Consider the following 20,298-nt stretch of genomic DNA (forward strand, 5'->3'; position numbering starts at 1 on the left):
ATGATTCTTGTCATCTTTTTTTCCACCATTTCAATCAGGCCAGAGGTCCAAATAGTTTTACAAAACCAAAAACAAGTGAGAATATTTTTGCTTTGAATTAACTTTAAATGTAACCTTTATTTTCTGCTGCAGAACAAGGTCATAGCGTTTGATTTAAGAAGGGGGAGAGAAGCAATTTCCACTGCATTGTGCAGAAAGTAAAGTCATCTGCTTCCCTCTCTCCGCTGCTCTGAGTGGGACTGATGTGTGTGAAGGAATCAGAGCAGATATAACTCTCTTTTCCCTTGTTGTCAGCAGTTAACAGCTTGCTCTACTGCTACTCTTTCACTGTGTGTCCTTCTGTACTTCAGTGAGGCCATTTACCGTCTACATATTTTTGGATATATAGCTTGTGTGCGCGTGGATGCAGTAATGGCGTGAGAAAAGTACGTTTAATTAAATATGTGCTGATGATTAATTGATAGACGCTACATGGTTTCCATCACATATGAGGGATAAAATCAGAAGAAAAACAGCAGATTTAAAATAAAATCTGGCCTACATTAGATTCAGTTCATATTAAGGACGTCTTGGCATTCGAAGACGGATGAGTCTTTTTCTGATTTGTTTTCCGAGATATAAAGTGGAAAACTGGTTGCATTTCTTCATGCTGTGTCACGGCAGGCCATTTTGTGTGAAAGGCAGTGTGAACCGATCACCCAGCTCCTTCTTTGCCCACTTTCTCTCAAAATGGTCCGGAAAGAGTCGCCGAGTTCCTCTGAGACTCTATGAAAAATGGATCAGCACAAGCTCCCTCTTCAACACACTTTCTCTCTGCAGGAGATTAGAAAGAGAGGGAGCACTTAGAGGGAAACACTCTCCTCCTGGTGATCTGTAGTGGAGATGTAATCTTTACACTCGACACAGAGGTGAGTGTTTTACAGCACCAGACAAACCTTTCACTGCAGCAGCTTCTGGATTTATGTTACATTTATTTATTCTCTCATTTGTATATTTCTGTAGAACAGTACCAGCCTCATGAAATAAAACAAGAACATTATAACAAAATAACCTGAAACAAACAAAAACAATGAGATGCCGCAGAACAGAGTTCCTTCTCTATAACTACAGGGAACATATGTGATTAAGTTAAAAATACAAATGCATAATACACAAGATTCTTCACTTGCCATTTAAATCTCAATAAACAGCTTTACTTTGATGAAGAAAAGAAAGTCAGCGGGTATTTTCTGTGCTTTCAGGCGTTCTGTTTCTGGTCACACATGCACCAGGCTACATTGAGAGGTAGGAAGGAGGAAGCAGTGCAGGAAGACAGGAGGGTCCCAGGCAGGCAGGCAGGCAGGAGGCAGGCAGGCAGGTCACAGCGTGGAGTCCCGGCACAGGACGATCTCCATCTCAGTGCGGTACAGTTTCCCTCCGTCAGCCAGAGCCATGATGCTCTTTTTGTAGTCCACCAGCCCGGTTGAGTCCAAGTCCTGCCAGAAACGACACAACCAGAGAGAATCACACTGTCTGAGGCTGCAGCTCCATCTCCCTGCTATATCTGGCCTTCAGAAGAGGGATGGATGTGTCAATCAATAGGTGAAGTATTCATTACCATTTTGTTCTTGTCACAGAGGTCCTTCAGCAGAGCATCCAGCTCCTGCTCATCAATGTAGCCATTACCGTCCTGATCAGAGAGAGAAGAGGACACCATCGAAAAAAGACGTTCCTTTCAGCTTCACATATATGAAATCATCCCAAACCCGCTGCTGTCATGTGGATTTTAGCCTAACGAGGAACATGGAACATGTACAAATATGGACCTTATGTATGGAGAGTGAAAAGTGCCACATTACAAGAGTTTACAGAGTTTGTAGTAAACAAATTACAGCAATTTACAGAGTTATTTTCACACTCCCAAAGAAAGTATTGACCCAGAATCATAGCAAACTTTAAAGAAGTTGTCTTGACTTCCTGTTTGAGCAGCCAATCAGATGTCAGGGTCTATAGAGGGATAATCAGTCAACGTCACACTACATCAATATGTCGCCTGCGCATGTCGCCTGCAGAAAGCAAGCATGAACACAATATTCTAATTATTTAAGCTATTTACAATTAGGCTAATAAAATTATCTACAACTAGCAACCAGTGCAGATCACCTCTCTTCGCACGCAGCTCTGCGGTATCTGCAGATAGGTTTTATTTTTAGTACAGCGTCTCTGCCTCCTGTTCAGTCTGCTGCTACACTTCTGATTTCTGATGGCTTAGTTTACCGCCTGCCCTGACGCCTGCAGCCACGTGTTCACTTTTCTGATAATCATCACCAGAATTGGAAGAAATTATCCTTTTATTTGCCATTTGTGCACTAAATGCAAATTCTATTTTTATAATGAAAAATTTCAGTTGCAGGAATATCCTATTCCTTACCCAACGCATCTCATTGAGACCTGATCTGTACATGGAAAATTACTTTAATGTAGCAAATAACGTCCAGCCACTGAAGTTTGGGGCATTAACACTAATGTCAGTTTGGCATCATAACTTATTTCATCACGCTGTGATAAACAGTTGTAGCAGTTGCAGTCATCCGCTGTGTTTGCAAACAAATAATCCCTCAATATATAGCTCTCGCAGAACGTCGCTCTAACTGCCAGCTGTCTTGATAGGCGGTTGCTATGGAGTTGCTATGACAACAAAACCCAAACCACAAGCTTAGGACTCGCTATCACCTCTTTTATAACTTATAAATAATTTAATTGAGGCATGTGTAAGTAATCATATATTAAATATATTACTTCTGTATTTATTTCTAGTTTTAAAAAATTAATGTTGCATTTAAATATTTACTTCACAAGTTATTTATGTATTGTGACTCGGCACTCTTCACCCTCAATACTCTTGGTGACATGACAAGTCTGATATTTTTAGCAGGGAATGACAAAGATAACATTTGTTTTAAAATTGATTTATTGAGTACTTAATGTTAAAATTTTACCACCATCTAGTAAAGGAATAATTATATACTCAGTTATTACTAATTCAAATATTCTTTCTACATTTTATGTTTTATTTTTCTAGGCAATTACTAAATTATTTAAGTAGGAGTAGATATGAATTTACCCAATTGTCTATTTCATTATATTTAAGGATTTTAAGTCGTGTAGATTATCATTAAGCCTGTCACAATAAGCAATTAATCAATTAAAATTAGCTCAATAATTTTCATTCTGATTAAAATTTTTTTGAAAGGGAATTTTGTTTAGAGAGTTCATAATCTATTTCATCATAATTTTGATTGTGTGTGGTTTTTATTTCCTCTTAACTTGTTGTTTTTGGTTGTTATGTTTTATTTTGGATATTTAAAATCTCTTCCAGTTGCAGCATGAAGTGTTCTGTACAAAATTAAAGATCATTGAAGTAGCATTGATATGCATTATTATATTAACTGAAAATGGATTCAAGACAGCAATACTATCAATAATCGCAATCATTTCTGCCAGAGACAATTTATTGTGACATGCCTAATTATTATATATATAAACTTTAGTGATTTACTTGTTTTTTAATTGGAATTTAAACTCCATAGATATTTGATAAAAATGAACATCTATTCAATCTATATGAAATAATGCCTTAGTCTTTGAAATAGGTGAAATATGCCACTTTATAACACAAAATGTGCATAAATCAACTTTAGAAATGTGAAAATAAGACTGATAGTGATGTACTTTCATCAACATATACATTAGACAGACTGAAATGAAGTTCCCTGGAGAATAAATCCATATGACCTGATCGTTTGCGTTTCCACAACCCCCATCATGCAGCAACAAGCAGAGAGTGGACAGATGTCCATCGTAAACATGTCTGGTCAGCGATCAGCCTCCACGATCAACAAAAAGTACTGATTTTATTATCGTCCGTATTTATGTTCAGAAACACGTTTTTCACCTTATCATAGAAAGTGAAGAGAGAGTCAAACTCCTTAACGGTGAGTCTGATGCCCTGTAATGTCACACAAAGAGAGAGAAGACAGAATAATTAGAAACCAATGCATATTTCTCGAGAGCGGTAAAAGCCCCAGATCTACCACAGATATTAATCCGTGCAGATTATGATAACTGGGACTAGAGTTGAGTTAATCCTCATCAGACTGACTAATCCTCTGTCAAGAGAAATTGTTGATCTGCTCTCACAGTCCAGCACGTTTAATGGGAACAAACAAGATGGTTGAAGAATCCAAATTCAAAGACACAAATGTGTTGGAGGTGCTCAGTTTAAGCTATTTCTCCCAGTAATGCTTGATTAAAGGCTATATGGCCAGAGAAATTACACAAGAAAAAAGTGAAAGTAAGTAGAAGCTCCGCTGCTCACATAAAAATCTAAACTGAGCATTTATCAGTTTTATAGAATGATCAGAGTTTTAAAAAATAAGGAAGCAGGATTGACAAAATCAGGAATCCCAATTATTATTAGAATATGAGCCATTTCTTTATTTTCAGTGATACGTTTACACTAATGTCATTGCAAGCAGATGATGTTCACCAGAAAATATTTATTTGTGTTACTTTTACCAGGAGCTGACAGCTACAAGCTGTTTTCTGCTTCCCAAAATAAAATTAGATTCAAAATATCCAGGTCTTCCACCATTTTTACAATTTTCTATTCCTTTCCAGGATTAGCAGACTAATGTCTCAGCAATATCTGGAGAAACTCATTCATGCATTTATTTGTAGTCACACTGATTACTGCACCAATGTCTTCACATGTCTGCCTAAAAAACAAAAATCAATCCTCCAGCTGAAGCTGATCCAGAACGCTGCTGCTCGCATTCTGACTAAAACCAGGAAGTTAGAGCACATCACACCAGTTTTAAAGTCCCTACACTGGCTCCCTGTAGTACTTTGAAATGCCTGGTTGCTGAAATGTGACATACAAATAAAATTTCATTGATTGATTGACTTTCTGTGGTGTCAGAGAGAAAACCTCCACAAATAGGCAACCAGGACGATCCTGATCGACGTCAACCTTTTACTTTCAACACAGAGCAGCTTCCTGACAGACAGAGCTCCACCTGCACTAAATAACACCAGGTGTCAAACAAGTTGCATGCTTGTGGTCCTTGGGATGATAATCTCCATTACTGTAATCTAAAAGATTAGTCTACATCAGTGAAGTGCATTCAGGGAAGCCAGTTCCTCACCAATCACTGGTTTACACCCATAAAAACTCACTGCCTCCATTTCGATAATTATTTGGCTCTGCATGCAGTGCTTAGGGCCAGCTACTCTAAGCAGTTTAAATCAGACTAGCATGCAGCAAGGAGGGCTGAAGTTTAAACTCTTATTTCAGAAACACGGCAGATAAAATCACAAAGTCAAAGCCAGCGGATTACTGAGTTCTACATTCACAACATGAAAGCTTGACGGTGGTTTTCCACTTTGTGTTTCCACCTGGTTTAATCTCCAGTGGCCACTGTGAAGCAGGATTTGTGCCATGCATGAAATGCTGAGGTTGGACAAAATGTGCATGCAGCGTGGCCAAACAAACTGGCTGCGGCTTACTTAACCGGAACAACTGAAGACTGACATGGTGGCAGTAAAAGACAGAGATTTAAAAAGCATGCGGCTTTTTTCTGTGTTGTGTTTCCTTGACTTTTGCAATTTATTCTCTACTTACCTTTGGGATGACTACATATATTTTAAACAATTTTCCTCAACTCATTTTCTGACTCATTAATCAGGTTTTACTGCTGCCAGTGTGGAGGCAGTTGCCAAAAAGCACTACACTTTAATCTATTTGTGTCTATAGTGTGATGTGCCTTTTGGCAAGACTCAAAAAGTAAAGCAATGCCAATCTAAAAATGTGGGATCTTAAGAAGATGAGTAAAAATAACAAGAAAAAAAATAAAGCTGAAGCCAAAATGGACAGAAAATAAACCAAAACGTGAATAAAGGCCTTCTGCATCCGGCTAATAATTAAACATCTATGATTAAGGATTGTGGAGTTGTGCGCTAGACTGTTTTTATGACTTTTAGTTTAAAGGTAAACAAAAGAGACAAAAAAAAAAGCCAGCTAAAAGACATTGACAGTGATTTTAAAAATAAAACTATCTTAAAGAAAATGAAATCTTCTTTTCAATGATACAGGAAAAAAAAAAAACATTATAATTGCGAATCCTTGAAGGAATGAACATTGTACTTTTTAATTTCTTTCCATCACAAACTTGAATATCTTTAATTGGGATTTTATGAGACCAACCAATGATGACAAAACTGAAATGTGAAAGAAAAAAAAATTGTTTTCAAAATGTTTATAAGTAAAAATCTGAAAAGTGTGGCCTGCATTTGTTTTGTCCTTGGGTCAATACTGTCCCTATATTTAGGATTCTGGGCTGGACTTTGACTAGGCCAGTACTCTGCAACCTTCACAAACCACAGAACCGTTTTTTGCTCTCAATCCAGCTAAATAAAACTTCAGCGCTGCAAATGTTACATAAGCTTTTACAAGTACCCACTGTAGAATATTTGTTTCATATAAAATAATTTATATTTTCAGGTTAAAAAATAAATAAAAGTCAAACTTTTGTAAAAAAAAGAGGAATGATGCATTTTCTATTATGTTGATATTTGTGGAAAATGATCTAAACCATAAAAATACAGAGTTTTCATCCTGCTGAAAAGAATGGATCTAAAAAAAAAAAGACTGTTGTGAAAATTGGATGCAATTATTAATAAAATACTGCTAAACCTGTTATTATATTTATTTATTAACATTAGTTGGTTCTGTAAATTTTTTAGCCAAAGTTACTAAGAGCCATCAGATTACAAAGTCGCAGTCTTTGCCATTTTAATGCATGAATGTATTTTGATTTAAAATACATTTAAATCAAATGTGTTTAAAGCAGGAGGGCTGCTTGATTACAGTTTCTGTCCTGCTGGAAGATGAACAATATAATGGGATCAAATTACACGTTTATCTCTGTTTACCAGTTAGCTGACCTCTGAAGGACCGGATTTAATTTAGGGGTATCAGAGTAAAAGATGACTAAATCCATATACACAACACACTTTCCAGAATTTTATTTGTAAAAACATTTGAAACCATTTTATTTTTATTTTAAAGAGAAAGCACTTGAAAGTTGATGTTTTTTGGTTTTTGATGGTGTAATCTCACCTGAAACTTGAGCAGGAAGTTCTCCTGGACCGGCAGAAGCCTGTGGTGAAAAACATAAACCCGCCAGTGTTGATCTGAAGAGCAACTTTCAGAAAGAAGAGCAAATAAAACCGAGAAGTGACGCTCACCTCGCCATCTCAGAGAGGCCCAGCTTACCGTCACCATTCAGGTCAAACATCCTTAGCTACAGAAAAATAAAATTAAAAGGGAATTCATCAGAGGAAGTTTAGGGGAAATGTTGCAAACATTTATCATTTGTCCACTGAAGGGGTCGGGTGTGCTCAGCTCACAGATGGCCGACTGACCCTGGTGGCAAAGAAAGCAACGTCTCCGCAGTGCAGGTGCACTGTGTGCAGCAAATGTGATTAATATTTAAGCCTCCACATAATGCTTCATTATGTGTATGACCAGCAGTTAGCTGTAACTTGTGAATATGGCATCATCAATGGGCAAAAGGTCAAGATCTTAAAAAATGTATTTTCAGACTTTAACTTGTGTGGCTGAATCTGAAGCTTTGAGGTTTATTAGAACACAGCAGCATGATTGATATGTGTTTATGATTTTTTTATATATATATATATATATATATATATATATATATATATATATATATATATATATATATATATATATATAGTATTTTGAGAGGCCGGTAATGCTGGTTATTTAAACATTTTATCTCTCACGATTGTCTGTGTGTACTCGTTGAGCTTCTTGTCATCGTAGTCTCTGTTGGCCTTCTTCAGCAGGTCCGACAGGAAACCCTGAGATGAGAAAGAAACCGACGCTGACAGGACTTTAAACGTTTTCATCTGACTGCAATCATGGTGGAAATCAGAGGAAATGAAATGTAGGAAGTACTCTTTATTTTCATTTTCACATGAAAGTAGAGGAGTGTGAAATATCTATTAGCATTTACACCAACAGCATGACAATCTAATACGCATGCAAAAACATGAGAACCCATCACTGCCATGAATTTTATTGATAAATCTGTCCATATCTACAGAACTTTGAGTTTAGTTAATCAGTTTTTCTTGTATATTTGTTTATTATTAGCTTTTTGCATTTTGATTATCTTATGTGGTTGATCAGATTTATTATGCTTCGATGATCCTGATTCTTTTATCGTGTATTTATTCTGTGTTTAAAAGTAATTTTTCCTCAGTTTTGCTCCTCACACAGCTGCAGTGCATCCATTTAATTACTGTCACCTGTTTCAGGCTCTACTAATCATTCTCACTGCATTTACTGCCCAAATCTGAGTCACTTAAATCCAATTTTCTCTGTACTCATTTATAGATAATTTTAAAATGATCAGTTTCTCTGATTTTACCTTTTTATATTTATATGTTTGAGCAAAATGAACTTTGTTCTTTTATTCTATGTCTCCGAAATGCCAAGTACAAATGTAGTATTTATTTGCAGAATATGAGAAATGGGTAAAAAAACAAAAAATATGCAATGCTTTCAGACCTCAAATAATGTAAAGAAAACAAATTTATATTCCTTTAGAAACAATATTACTAATGTTTTAACTCAGGAAGAGTTAAAAATGAATATTTGGTGGAAAAACCAGGAGGTTTTCAGTGAAGGGCTCTAGTTTTTTCCAGAGTTGTATATATTTTATAAACTTTTATCTCTTATGGTTATATTTGTATTATTAATATTCAACACCTTAGATGGAGCAGCTTGTCAGGGAATAAACAATTTTCCCTTGGGGATCAATAAAGTATATTCTATTCTAAACTCAGCATATTTAATCATTCTATGTTGCGTTCCCTCCATAGTTTGCTTTGCAATTCAATATTGTTTTACTTGTGTAAACCACATAAAAACATTTCTACTTGTCTGCCTTTAAATCAATAAGACTTAACCACAATGGCCTCTATGTACACTCACTGCACAAGACTCCACTGCTGAACAAAGCATGTTTTTAAGGTTCGCGACAGAAGATTTGGACAAGCCTGCCAAAGCCCGCACTAATATTCTGAACTCTTTGCACACAACGTAAATATACTTTAAAATATCCTGAGGACATTGAGTGTTTTTTTTTTAATCTAACGAATGCACAAAGTGCTCCAAATGCTGTATTAGAAGTTTGTTGTGTTACCTTGAGCTCATTGGACTCGATGTATCCGCTACGATCAGTGTCATATCTCCGCCAAGCCTGCAGGAGAAGATTTCATGTTTTTAGAGAACATCTCAGTAACAACTAAAAAAACATAAACATCTATTCAAACTGGAGTACAGCCAAACACACGTATTGCCTGACTTTGTGTTAATATAGAATTTGTCAAAAGATGGATACCTAAAACGCTTGCAGCACTCTCTGACTCCCTCCCCTCCACAAAAAGCTGCAGAACATCCATAATGTATGGCTTTTCTGAGAATAGCTTTAATACACGGAACAGCCTGAACATCCCACCATAAAATCCTCCTAAAAGGAAATAAGTGAAGTGTGTATATGTGTGTGTTTTTTTGTGGAGTGCATGTTCAGTCACAGCGCAGCTTATGTTTGATGGCTCTCCGTTTTCCCTCAGATTACTTTAGCATCAAACAACAGCTGAGAAAAAAAGCAAAGTCGGCAAAAAATGCTGCATTTTCATCAGCGTAAACGCTGAAATACTTATTTTGAATTAAGCAAAAATAATACTTTTAGATGTTTTCTTCAAGCCGAGGGTTTTAAACATTAAACATTTGTGAATGTTTGACCCAGAAAACAAGCGTCCAGATGAATGTTGCGGCAGTCCTTCCTGAAATGCCACAACATTAAAACAGACGCCCCAACTTGGCACGGAAACTGAAGGAAACATGAGGCAGCTGAACGTGCGTCCCACAGGACAGGCTGTCAAGGCGAAGCTCGCTGGAGGCGCTTGTGAGGAAATTTCACAGTTCAGTAAGGTTTATCAGATATTCAGTGAACAAACTCAGAAAACAGAAGACCTCAACTGAGAACAAACATGGCTAATTCTTACAGTCACTGAACATGAAAAGGTTGACTGAGCACATCTACTGTAAGGAGTTACGTAGGAACAGTTTTCAACATTCAAGGCGAGGGACACGGATGTGAAAATGTACCAACTTACATCCATGAATTCAGCACTGGATCTCACAAACTCTCTGAAACAGATCAGGAAGTTTTCCTCCGTCGGCAGAATCTGGACCAGCTGCACAAGAACAAATTGATGCGTTTACTTAAAAAGCTACTGTTTGCTGGGCGGATAAAAAGACTTGTTAAGAAAAAGAAACGGGAGTAAATAATCTGGTCTCACCTCAGACATCTCAATTCTACCATCAGAGTTCTTGTCAAAATTTGCCATGAACTCCTTCAACTTCTCCTTGAACAAAGCGTGTGAGGGATCCTGCAATGACATGAAAACGTTTTTCAGTTTGCTCATATTTTGGCTTTGCATGTATAAAACCAAACTTCAGTACTAATAGCAATAAATGTATGCATCTTAAATAAAAATTTCCCTACATTGTACAACAAAAATCTTTCCTTTTTTTTGCTGTTTGACATTAATCAGATGAAACTTCTTCTGTTTTAGATCAGTTAGGCTTATCAAAATTATTTATATTTGCTAAATACCAGAATAATGAGGGGGGGGATTTTTTTTTTAGACATTTTTATTAATTTCATTAGGGAGAACAATGAAAACACTAAGATTATTATCTCTTTAAACCATCTGATGAGGCCATTGCTATATTTTATTTCCATCCATTTTCTGTACATCCTCGTCCCTAGTGGAGTCGGGGCTATATTTTCTTTGTGACATTATAAATTAAAAATACAAGTGTTGGAAATGGGTGCATAACAAAGGCAAAAATACAAAAGAAAAGAGGGAAAAATAGAAAAAGAGTCCAGTGTAGTACTTGGGTATTTGTAGTGTTTGTATAGAGGAAAAAATAAGATAATGTTAAAATAACATTACTACTGTTAAAAAACAAATAAATAATAATAAAACAATAACAACATTAGTGATAGTAAACTGAAGCTGTCTGTCTTCAGGTAGAACATTGAAAACACTAAGATTACTATCCCTTCAAACAAGTTCATGTTGCTGAACTCTTCAAACAAGTTCAGCTGCTTAATTAACATGTTAATTAAGCAGCTAATTAACATGTTTTGTTGTGAAATGTGGCCATCAGCCCAGGAACAAAAGCCTTGTGAAAATGCTGACTGAAGCTGGTAAAACAGCCTCTGTACAAACACAAGCTATAAAGCCAATCAGACAAGAAGAGGCCATTTCTCCAAAACAAACACATAAAATCAAATTAATGTTTGCAGTTCACATAGGGGCAAAAACCTTAATTTTCAGAGCTATGTCCTGTGTGATGAAACTAAAATGGAAATATTTGGCATTAACAAGCATTGTTACATTTAGAGAAGAAGAGAGACGTTCAGAAATTTGAGAATGAAATCGTAACTGTGAAGTAGGTAGCTGTATTATGTTGCTAGAGAGACTGGTGCGCTTTATAAAAATTAAATAATTGAAGCAACTTACTTAAAGCTGGGGAACAAGTGTGTCTATACAATGACTCTAAGCATAACACAAAGTCATTCAGGAGCAACAACATCCATGTTTTGAGTGGCCCTTATCTCAGCCCCATAAAGAATTTGTCTGCAGAGATGAAAAGTTTATGCAAGCGAAAACACCATTTCAGTCAGGAAAAATGGGTCAAAATTACAACAAAATATTGAGAGAAGCTTCAAGAAGAATTATTGAAACTATCTGACCCAAACTACACAATTTAAAATGCAATAAACAACAAACTTCTGACATGAAGCAGAGTTTAAAAAGTACATTTTCATTCTGGTTAGCAAATAAAAATAATTGATGCAATAGGTGTGACATTGACACTACATTAGTTTCGCCTGCAGAGTGTTAGCAGGATTATGACAGATGAGAAAAACACCCACCACACCGGCTCCTCGCCTCGCAGTCTCCAGCTCTGTGAAGAAGCCCTCCAGCTCCTTCCCCTCTATGTAGCCGTTTCCTTCAGAGCACCAGAGGAGCGAAATTAGTTTGGCACAACTGACGTCACGATGCTTTTAAGTCACTTTAAGCTTTGTTGACCGTTCAGAAGTTTGATTAAAGTTTAATAACCACTGAGGGTCTTTAAGTTTTGAAGCAGTTGCCAAACCTTGAGTACTGGTCCAGCCTCAAGTCCTCTGTGATTAAACAGAAATAATCAGTTTGTAAACCAATTTTGGAGTAGACTCCTAGTTAAAGCTGTTTTAAGTCATTATTTCTGACATTTGATTAGTTTGGACGCCCAAGTAATGCCTAAAGTGAATCCCAGAGCTCCACAACTGCAGAAAAAAAAGAGATTACCATACATCTAAACAATCTTCAATTATTTAAAATTGAGTTTTAACTGGTCGAATGGATAAAATATTCTAATTTACATATCCATATCCAGTTGTAAAGTGGATTTATCCGTAAGTGAGCTCCAGCTGGGACAAACAAACTCCACCAGAGTGAAGTGGCATTGGAGTGTAAGCAGAATAATGAGCATCTTCTTGCCTAAAAGGGCAATCAGACTGATGCTTACTGGAGCGTCCTGTCCCTCACTCTGCATTGTACCACTTACAATGGCCACATTTTAGAAAATAATTTAGTTTGTCTTGAGGTCACAGGTTATACAGGACGTTCTGTGGTCATTTTTAATCATTAGAGCGAGTCCCACCTGTCACCAGTCTAAACACGGGAAAGGGGTTTTAGTGCAATTCAATATTTAACAGGAGAAATAGATAAACTGTTGTCCCAATTCAAAGAAAAACATAAACATACTGAACTAAATGCAGGGACATGTCCCATGACTTATTCATCTTTTAATCTCTTATCCACTCGTTTCTTTTTTATCGTTTCTACCCCCTTCCTCCCAGCTCTGTTTGCGCGGTACATCTGATTGGTGCCACCGGCTGTGCGCATGTGAACTGGTGTTTCAGACAAACCAGAGCGGAAACAAAAAAAAAAAAAACAGCACAGAAAACATAACAAAGATGAACCAGCATTTATATATACTGCTGGTTTTTAATTCAGTATCATGTTTTTCATGTCATTATTCATTCATCCAACTAGAAATTTATCAACAACAACAAAGAGGACACTGGGAAATATTTCCTAAATCAAGAACTTATTTAAAAAACAGAATTACTGCATAACAGTATTTTTACTTTTTTAGTTATTTCTGTGTTAACCTGCTAATATCCATTGTGTAAATGGCGAATGGCCATTTACACAGCCATTCGCCTGTGTAAAGGGCTGCAAATAATTGTGCAATCATACAGCTTTACATCTTTGAAAAGCAGAAGTGGTGCCTCCTGTGCGACAAACAAGAATGCAGCTAGCAGTTTCTGGATGTCAGGTCAACAACAACACTTTTGTCTTTTCCAGCAGCCATTGTACAATATATAGAGTAGAAAAAAACAGCTGATTAAATGTGATGGAACTCTGCTTGCGTTGCTAGGTGACAGGCGGGGCTTTGCTGGGGTTGCTAGGTAACGGTGCAGTCCCCATTGACGGGAATTAATCAAGAGGTTTTTGAAACAGGTCATATTCCAAAAAATCATTAACTTATTGATGCAAATAGAAGCATAAAAATGTGCAAAAAGGGAATTTTGCAGACTTTTAGATTCTGTTTATCCCAAAATAAATGAACACATTTGATTTGTTTTTGGTTGTACTTCTATACGTTTGAAAAAGAACTAATTATCTGTGATAAATCTGATAAAGCGTGTTTATCCAGAATCCCAGAGAAATGGCTGTGTTCTCAGTTCATTGGTGGTTAGTGCCAGAGTTTAGTTGGGATCTAACTCTCAGCTGTCACATGGAGCGCACCACTGCACACTGAGCAGATGAAGTCCCTTTCCTCTCCATAACATTTTCAAACCCGGCTCAACTTCTGATTGCTCAATGGCACCGCGGGACCATGTCAGCTGTCCAGCACATAATGGCAGAAAATGACATGAAGGCTCATGTGGCAGACTGAGTGTTTCATTGCCGCATGAAATAATGCCGCAGGATTTGTTTCAGCCGCTAAGACGCAACTCATTTGTGAGATTAAAATATGTTTCAGATTTTGAGAGATTCGCTTTAAAGGTCAGGTATCGCTTTGAACTTCTTTTCTTTTATTCATTCACTGACATACCCTTTAACTTCCCACAGCGTAAACATCGGTGAATTTATGCTGAATGCTCTGACGTTTATCTATCAGAGCATTCATTAACTATGAACAAAATGTCTCCAAATAAGCAGGTTGAATTCCTGTTCAGGTTTTAACATGGAAGAACACAGTTGTAAGTTTTCTCAGGACAGTTCCATTAAGATCTGATTATCCAAGGAGGTCAGAGACACCATGGTCAGAGACACCATGGTCAGAGACACCATGGTTAGAGGTGGCATGGTCAGAGACACCATGGTCAGAGACACCATGGTCAGAGGCACCATGGTCAGAGACACCATGGTTAGAGGTGGCATGGTCAGAGACACCATGGTCAGAGACACCATGGTCAGAGGCACCATGGTCAGAGACACCATGGTTAGAGGTGGCATGGTCAGAGACACCATGGTTAGAGGTGGTATGGTCAGAGACACCATGGTCAGAGACACCATGGTCAGAGGCACCATGGTCAGAGACACCATGGTCAGAGGTGGCATGGTCAGAGACACCATGGTCAGAGACACCATGGTCAGAGACACCATGGTTAGAAACGCCATGGTCAGAGACACCATGGTCAGAGACACCATGGTCAGAGACACCATGGTTAGAAACGCCATGGTCAGAGACACCATGGTCAGAGACACCATGGTTAGAAACGCCATGGTCAGAGACACCATGGTTAGAGGTGGCATGGTCAGAGACACCATGGTTAAAGGTGGCATAGTCAGAGACACCATGGTCAGAGACACCATGGTTAAAGGTGGCATGGTCAGAGACACCATGGTCAGAGACACCATGGTTAGAGGTGGCATGGTCAGAGACACCATGGTTAGAAACGCCATGGTCAGAGACACCATGGTTAGAAACGCCATGGTCAGAGACACCATGGTTAGAAACGCCATGGTCAGAGGCGCCATGGTTAGAAACGCCATGGTCAGAGGCGCCATGGTTAACCAGTGGAGGAAGCCATAAATCCATAAATTCATCCGTCATCCATCAATCCATTCATCCATTCATCCATCCATCCATCAGACCATCCAACCATAAATTTATCCATCCATGAAATAAAATTACATCAGACTTATATAGAGGGGTTAGTAGGACACTCAAAGACGCAGTCATTTCCATTCACACACTGATGATAGCAACCTAGTGGATAGTAGCCACAGACATCCATCCATCCATCCAACCATCCATCCAACCAAATATCCATCTATCCATCCATCAGTCCATCCTTCCATACATCGATCCATCTATCCAACCATCCATTAAACCAAACATCCACCCATCCATCCATCATCCATCCAACCAACCATCTATCTATCCATCCATCAGTCCATCCTTCCATCCATCCATTCATCCATACATCCATCATCCTGAATGTCTGTCCATCCATCCATTCATAAGACCACCCAAAACTAACTCCATGCTTCATCCATTCCTCTATCCATCCATCTATCCATCCATCATTTTGCCCATCCATCCATAAACCCATCCAACCAAAAATCTATCAATTCATGGCATCCATCCACCCACCCACCCATCCATCCATCCATCCATCCATCCATCCATCCATCCATCCATCCATCCATCCATATGTTAAGCCTGGCCTTTGTTATAATGTCTAGCCAATTAAAAATAAATATTTCTGCTTTTAAACTGTAAGTAATGGACTGGGAACTTACTGATATTAACATAAAAAATGTTCAGTAATCCTGACTGTTGTCAGTCCTTTTCTTAAAATTTCCACAATGGTCGAGACAAACCAGTAGGAATACTGGGATAAACCAGAACATAAGCAGTTCTTTATGGTGCCAATGTGGAATATGTACTTCAATGCCATCAGGCCATGTCATTTGATGAGAAAATCTTTTGAGCTTATATGGACCAGTTTGAAAAGGGCTTAACGGTAAAGGTCACGGGATCTTCTCAATGGCATCCAGAATAATCCTTACTGAAGTTGTTACATGGAAATCGGTTAAGCTGGAATGACTCACAGAGGCAGAGAGAAACAATGGTGGAGCTCTGCAGTCACTCAGGTGAATAAATACGCTGCATGTAGTCAGGAAAGAACAAACGCATCACTTTGTATGAGAATTTCTCATTTTGCATTTAGATGTTTGGTTGAATTTCTGAATCAAGTCCACTGATTTGATGGTTTGGCTGCTGTGGTCGTTATTGTCATAATCAGGGAGGCTTCCAGAACCATTTCAGTGGGACACCCAGTCATAGTTTCCAACACAAAACTAAGACAGAACAACAGGGTTTTGATTCAGGTATGTTGTAAATTACATCTGTAAAAAAAGAAAATCTTAATCCTCATAAAATAAACCTGATAGGTCGTAAATTGACGTTTTCAACATAAATCAGCTGATTTCATATGTTAGAATATGCTTTTTCAGACCTAGAGAAATCTAGTGCACATTTAAAAAAAATAAATAAATACCTCTACCGATTTATGACTTTAACTTGTTAATATGTCACCTTGGTATTACTGATGGGTAGAGCCAGGAGTGAAGGCAGAAAATCAAAGCCAGGCACCAAGACAAAACATAAAGCATGTAAATAAATAAATAAAGCTACATTATCAATAAATATATAAATCCATCCCTGTCTAATCCTCTAAGAACGCACGCATAAAAAGATTATGCATATATTTATTTTTCTCTGTTCATAAAGGCTTGAATAAATTGGATAGTTGTGTTCTTGTGTTTGTGAATTTAATACAGCAAAACCAAAACTGCATCTTTGTACTGTTGACTCATAAATAGTGATCTTCCACTGTAAATTAAAAGCTAGTGACGTTCCTTGTTCACATAATAAGTACTATTATTATTAAAAGTACAACCCAGTTAACATACACCAGTTCATATCCAGTAAGCTCCTAGGTTCAAAAAGATTCATAGATTTAAAAAAAGCTGTTTCACTCTTATGTCCTCCCAACGTCTCTGCCTCTATTTTTCGCTTTCTCTCCTCCTGCATCCTTTTCTCTCCCTCCTTTCTTTTCATCTTTCAGCATTTATCCAACCCTTCTGCGAGCCCCTCCATCATCTTTATTCCACTTTCCATTTTTCTTGCACCTTCGGGTTTTTTTTACTTGCACTTTATTATCTTTTAAACTTTGAAATAAATGCAGTAACAAAGTTACCAAACGAGAACCTCATAAAAATGAATACGTTGCATGATTTGCAATAGATTCATATTTATGCTACATAGCATCAACTTCAAACTAATTCTGTTTTTTAATCTATTAGTAATGTTGCCGTTAAAGATTGTAATTTAACAATTCACTATGTAAAACAATACGAATCAAATATGTCCTAATTGCTCTAACTGATTAGCAGCTGCCTTCACTGACCGTCTGTGTCAAAATGTTTCCAGATGTCGATGAACTGCGCCGCGGTGAGCTCGGCCAGGTGCAGGTGGGGCAGCTGCTCCGCCTGAGTTGCCATCTCTGCGGGTTCTCCCTCCTTTGGGTTGGTCTGTGGTACTTGGAAGAAAACTTTTCCCGGTGCAGAGCTCCTCAGATCTGTGAGCGGCTCCTCCTCAGCCCGAGCTTTTTAAACCACCCGCTGGCGGGGCGCGCTTCTCCTGCCCGCCACACGGGGGCGCAGCAGCCAAGACGGCGAGGGAGAGGACAGCAGGCAGCTGGCAAAATGCGCTCATATTGCGTTGTTTTGATACATCAACCTATCCTGGCGCTCCTTTTAAAAACAAAATTAGATTAAGGATTTTAATCTGCAGAGGATCTAAAAGGATCAACCCTGATATTCAATCTCTCTGCAAGGGGATGAATCTGAAACTTTAAATTAATGAAATTTTACGACTCAGTGGAATATTATAATTTGAAAGTTATGTTTGAAATACTTAACTACCATGGCGTATAAGGCTATTGTAAAGAGAAAAAATGGGTATATTTGCGAGAAAAAAAACTTTCAATACATTTTTGGCTCAGCAATTTACAAGTCTTTGCTAAAGATTAAGCTCAAAATTTCTGACTTTGTTTATTAACTAATTTTCTACTTTTTGAAATCAGAAACTTATTTCTAGAAAATTTCTGAGTTTAATCTCCAAATTTCTGGGGGGGTTTTTTTATCATTCTTTTTTACTTTTGGAGCTCGGGAATGTCCTGTTTTTTTTTTAGAAAATTTCTGAAATTAGTCTAAAAATGTCTGGGATAATTTTTCTTGTAAATATTTGACTTCTGGAGCTCAGAAATTTCTCCGCTATTTCTAGAAAATTTCTTAGATTAATCTCAAAAATTTCTTTTTTTCTAGCTATTTTTTTTACTTCTGGAGCTCGAAAATGTCCTTGTTTCTTCTAGAAAAATTCTGAATTCGAAAAGTAAAAAATTTACAAGAAAAATTAACATTTTGAGATTAATCTCACAAATTTTCTTGAAAAAACTTGGAAATGTTATAAAATTTCCAAAAGTCAAAATGTTTTGACTACTACAACTCTGAAATGTTCAATTTCTTTCAAAACAATTTCTAAGATTAATCTCAAAATTTCTGAGTTTTTTAGCAAAAATATACTCTTTGTTTTCTATCTTTGGCCCTAATATGCCGTTGTTCATAATAGTACATAACCAGCACATTTGCAAAAAAGATTTATTAAAAGAAATAGCATTTATAATTAGAGAGGATCAGCAATTTAAAAAAAAAATACAAATTAATAAAATAAAAGTCAGAATTAAATAAATGGAACATTGTTTTTTTCTATTTAAGGAAGAAATCTGTGGAAAAATCAGTCTAAAGAAACTATAGAGAGTAGGTCAGTTTTTACATTTATGAAAATAATACAATATAATATTCCATCAAGGTATAATGAAGTACATTGGCTCAGATGTGTCCATATGGATGGTTGACTGATGTTTTAGCAAATTGACTGTTGACTATTACATGGACTACTATTTTTTCTCACCTTCTGTTTTCATTCAAAACTTTTGTCTATATCAAGATGTGACATGTTCATTTTAAACTCTAAATGAATAAAATAGATAAATTACACATCTCTTATTTTAGGGAGCATATGTAAGAGGAAAAGTTTTGAATAGAAAGTTTGTTGATGTGCATGGCATGATCCTGTAGGAGCTGCAAATTGTCATAAATCACTCCTGCCGAGCTGGAGTACATATGAGATGAATAATCCTCCCTCCATTCTTTCATTGTGTTTTTATCTTCTTCCTCTCTCCCCTCTCAGTCTTATCTCAGCCTCAAACTACACCTGGGAAAAAGCCAAGAGCTTCTGAATGGCCTCAAAATCAGGAAATCTTTTCTGGTCGTTTTTCTGGATAACTTTTTCCTTGTCTGATCTTTCTAGTTTCCAGAGCTGCCTCCCTCGCTGTTGTTCGAAGCGCACCAGGCGAAGATGGATGCTGTGAAGGAGGGAGGAGGCAAGAAGGAGGAGATGATACATGTCTGCAGAGCTTTGCATTGCAAAAGCTAGAAGAGTTCAAGACAGCAATTGGCCATGTAAAACCCAAACAGTGCAGCAATGTAGTCTAATTGACTTCCTATCTATATATTTCTTATGTTTTGGGGGAGTTTTGTCACACGTAATGGTTTCAGATAAAGGTGCAGCATGTAGCTTTAATAAAAGAATGTTTTTTACATATTTGTTATGACAGTTTGTTGTGAGACAGAAGATCTGTAATAAGGTGAACCTTTTCCCTGCGCTGCTACTGATACCTGCACTACTCCCAACCAAAAACAACCAATCAGAGCCAGGAGGAGTGTCTTAGTGCTGTCAATCAGTCTCATGTAGTTACTGCTAAATGAATTAATGGTGGAGAAACAACTCACCATTCCAGAAAAGCTGTTTATCCGCCGTAATTAGAGGCCAGACTAAGTAGCCTGAGCATTCACAACAAGTTAGTGTACCAGAGAGCAAAGTGGGAGGGTGGGATGTACAGCGCCAAGCAGAGTGGTGATTGACAGCGCTGAGACCCTCCTCCTGGCTCTGATTGG

The 20,298-nt window shown here is 37.5% G+C and overlaps 1 protein-coding gene across 1 annotated transcript; it reads right to left on the bottom strand.

Moving 5' to 3' along the window:
* Positions 1-951: 951 nt before the first annotated feature.
* On the bottom strand, positions 952-17,909 carry LOC116719180 (calretinin-like). The gene is made up of 11 exons (XM_032561615.1): positions 17,688-17,909; positions 12,084-12,160; positions 10,435-10,524; positions 10,249-10,329; positions 9,273-9,329; positions 7,846-7,923; positions 7,288-7,343; positions 7,160-7,199; positions 3,935-3,988; positions 1,598-1,669; positions 952-1,475 (listed from the first exon to the last, which is right to left on the bottom strand). The coding sequence occupies exons 1-11, from the start codon at positions 17,779-17,781 to the stop codon at positions 1,359-1,361; spliced, it is 816 nt and encodes a 271-aa protein (XP_032417506.1). The 5' UTR covers positions 17,782-17,909; the 3' UTR covers positions 952-1,358.
* Positions 17,910-20,298: the final 2,389 nt, after the last annotated feature.

This window comes from Xiphophorus hellerii, chromosome 4 (assembly GCF_003331165.1).
Source record: "Xiphophorus hellerii strain 12219 chromosome 4, Xiphophorus_hellerii-4.1, whole genome shotgun sequence".
Taxonomy (NCBI): Eukaryota; Metazoa; Chordata; class Actinopteri; order Cyprinodontiformes; family Poeciliidae; genus Xiphophorus; species Xiphophorus hellerii.

What these genes read in the sequence shown, in the direction of transcription:
- LOC116719180 (XM_032561615.1), bottom strand. Translation starts at nt 17,781, where the DNA reads ATGGCAACTCAGGCGGAGCAGCTGCCCCACCTGCACCTGGCCGAGCTC. An exon ending in CCAGTGCTGAATTCATGGAT is followed by an intron (nt 9,330 to 10,248) that starts GTAAGTTGGTAC and finishes CTTCTCCTGCAG; the next exon opens with GCTTGGCGGAGATATGACAC. An exon ending in TCTTCACTTTCTATGATAAG is followed by an intron (nt 1,670 to 3,934) that starts GTGAAAAACGTG and finishes CTCTCTGATCAG; the next exon opens with GACGGTAATGGCTACATTGA.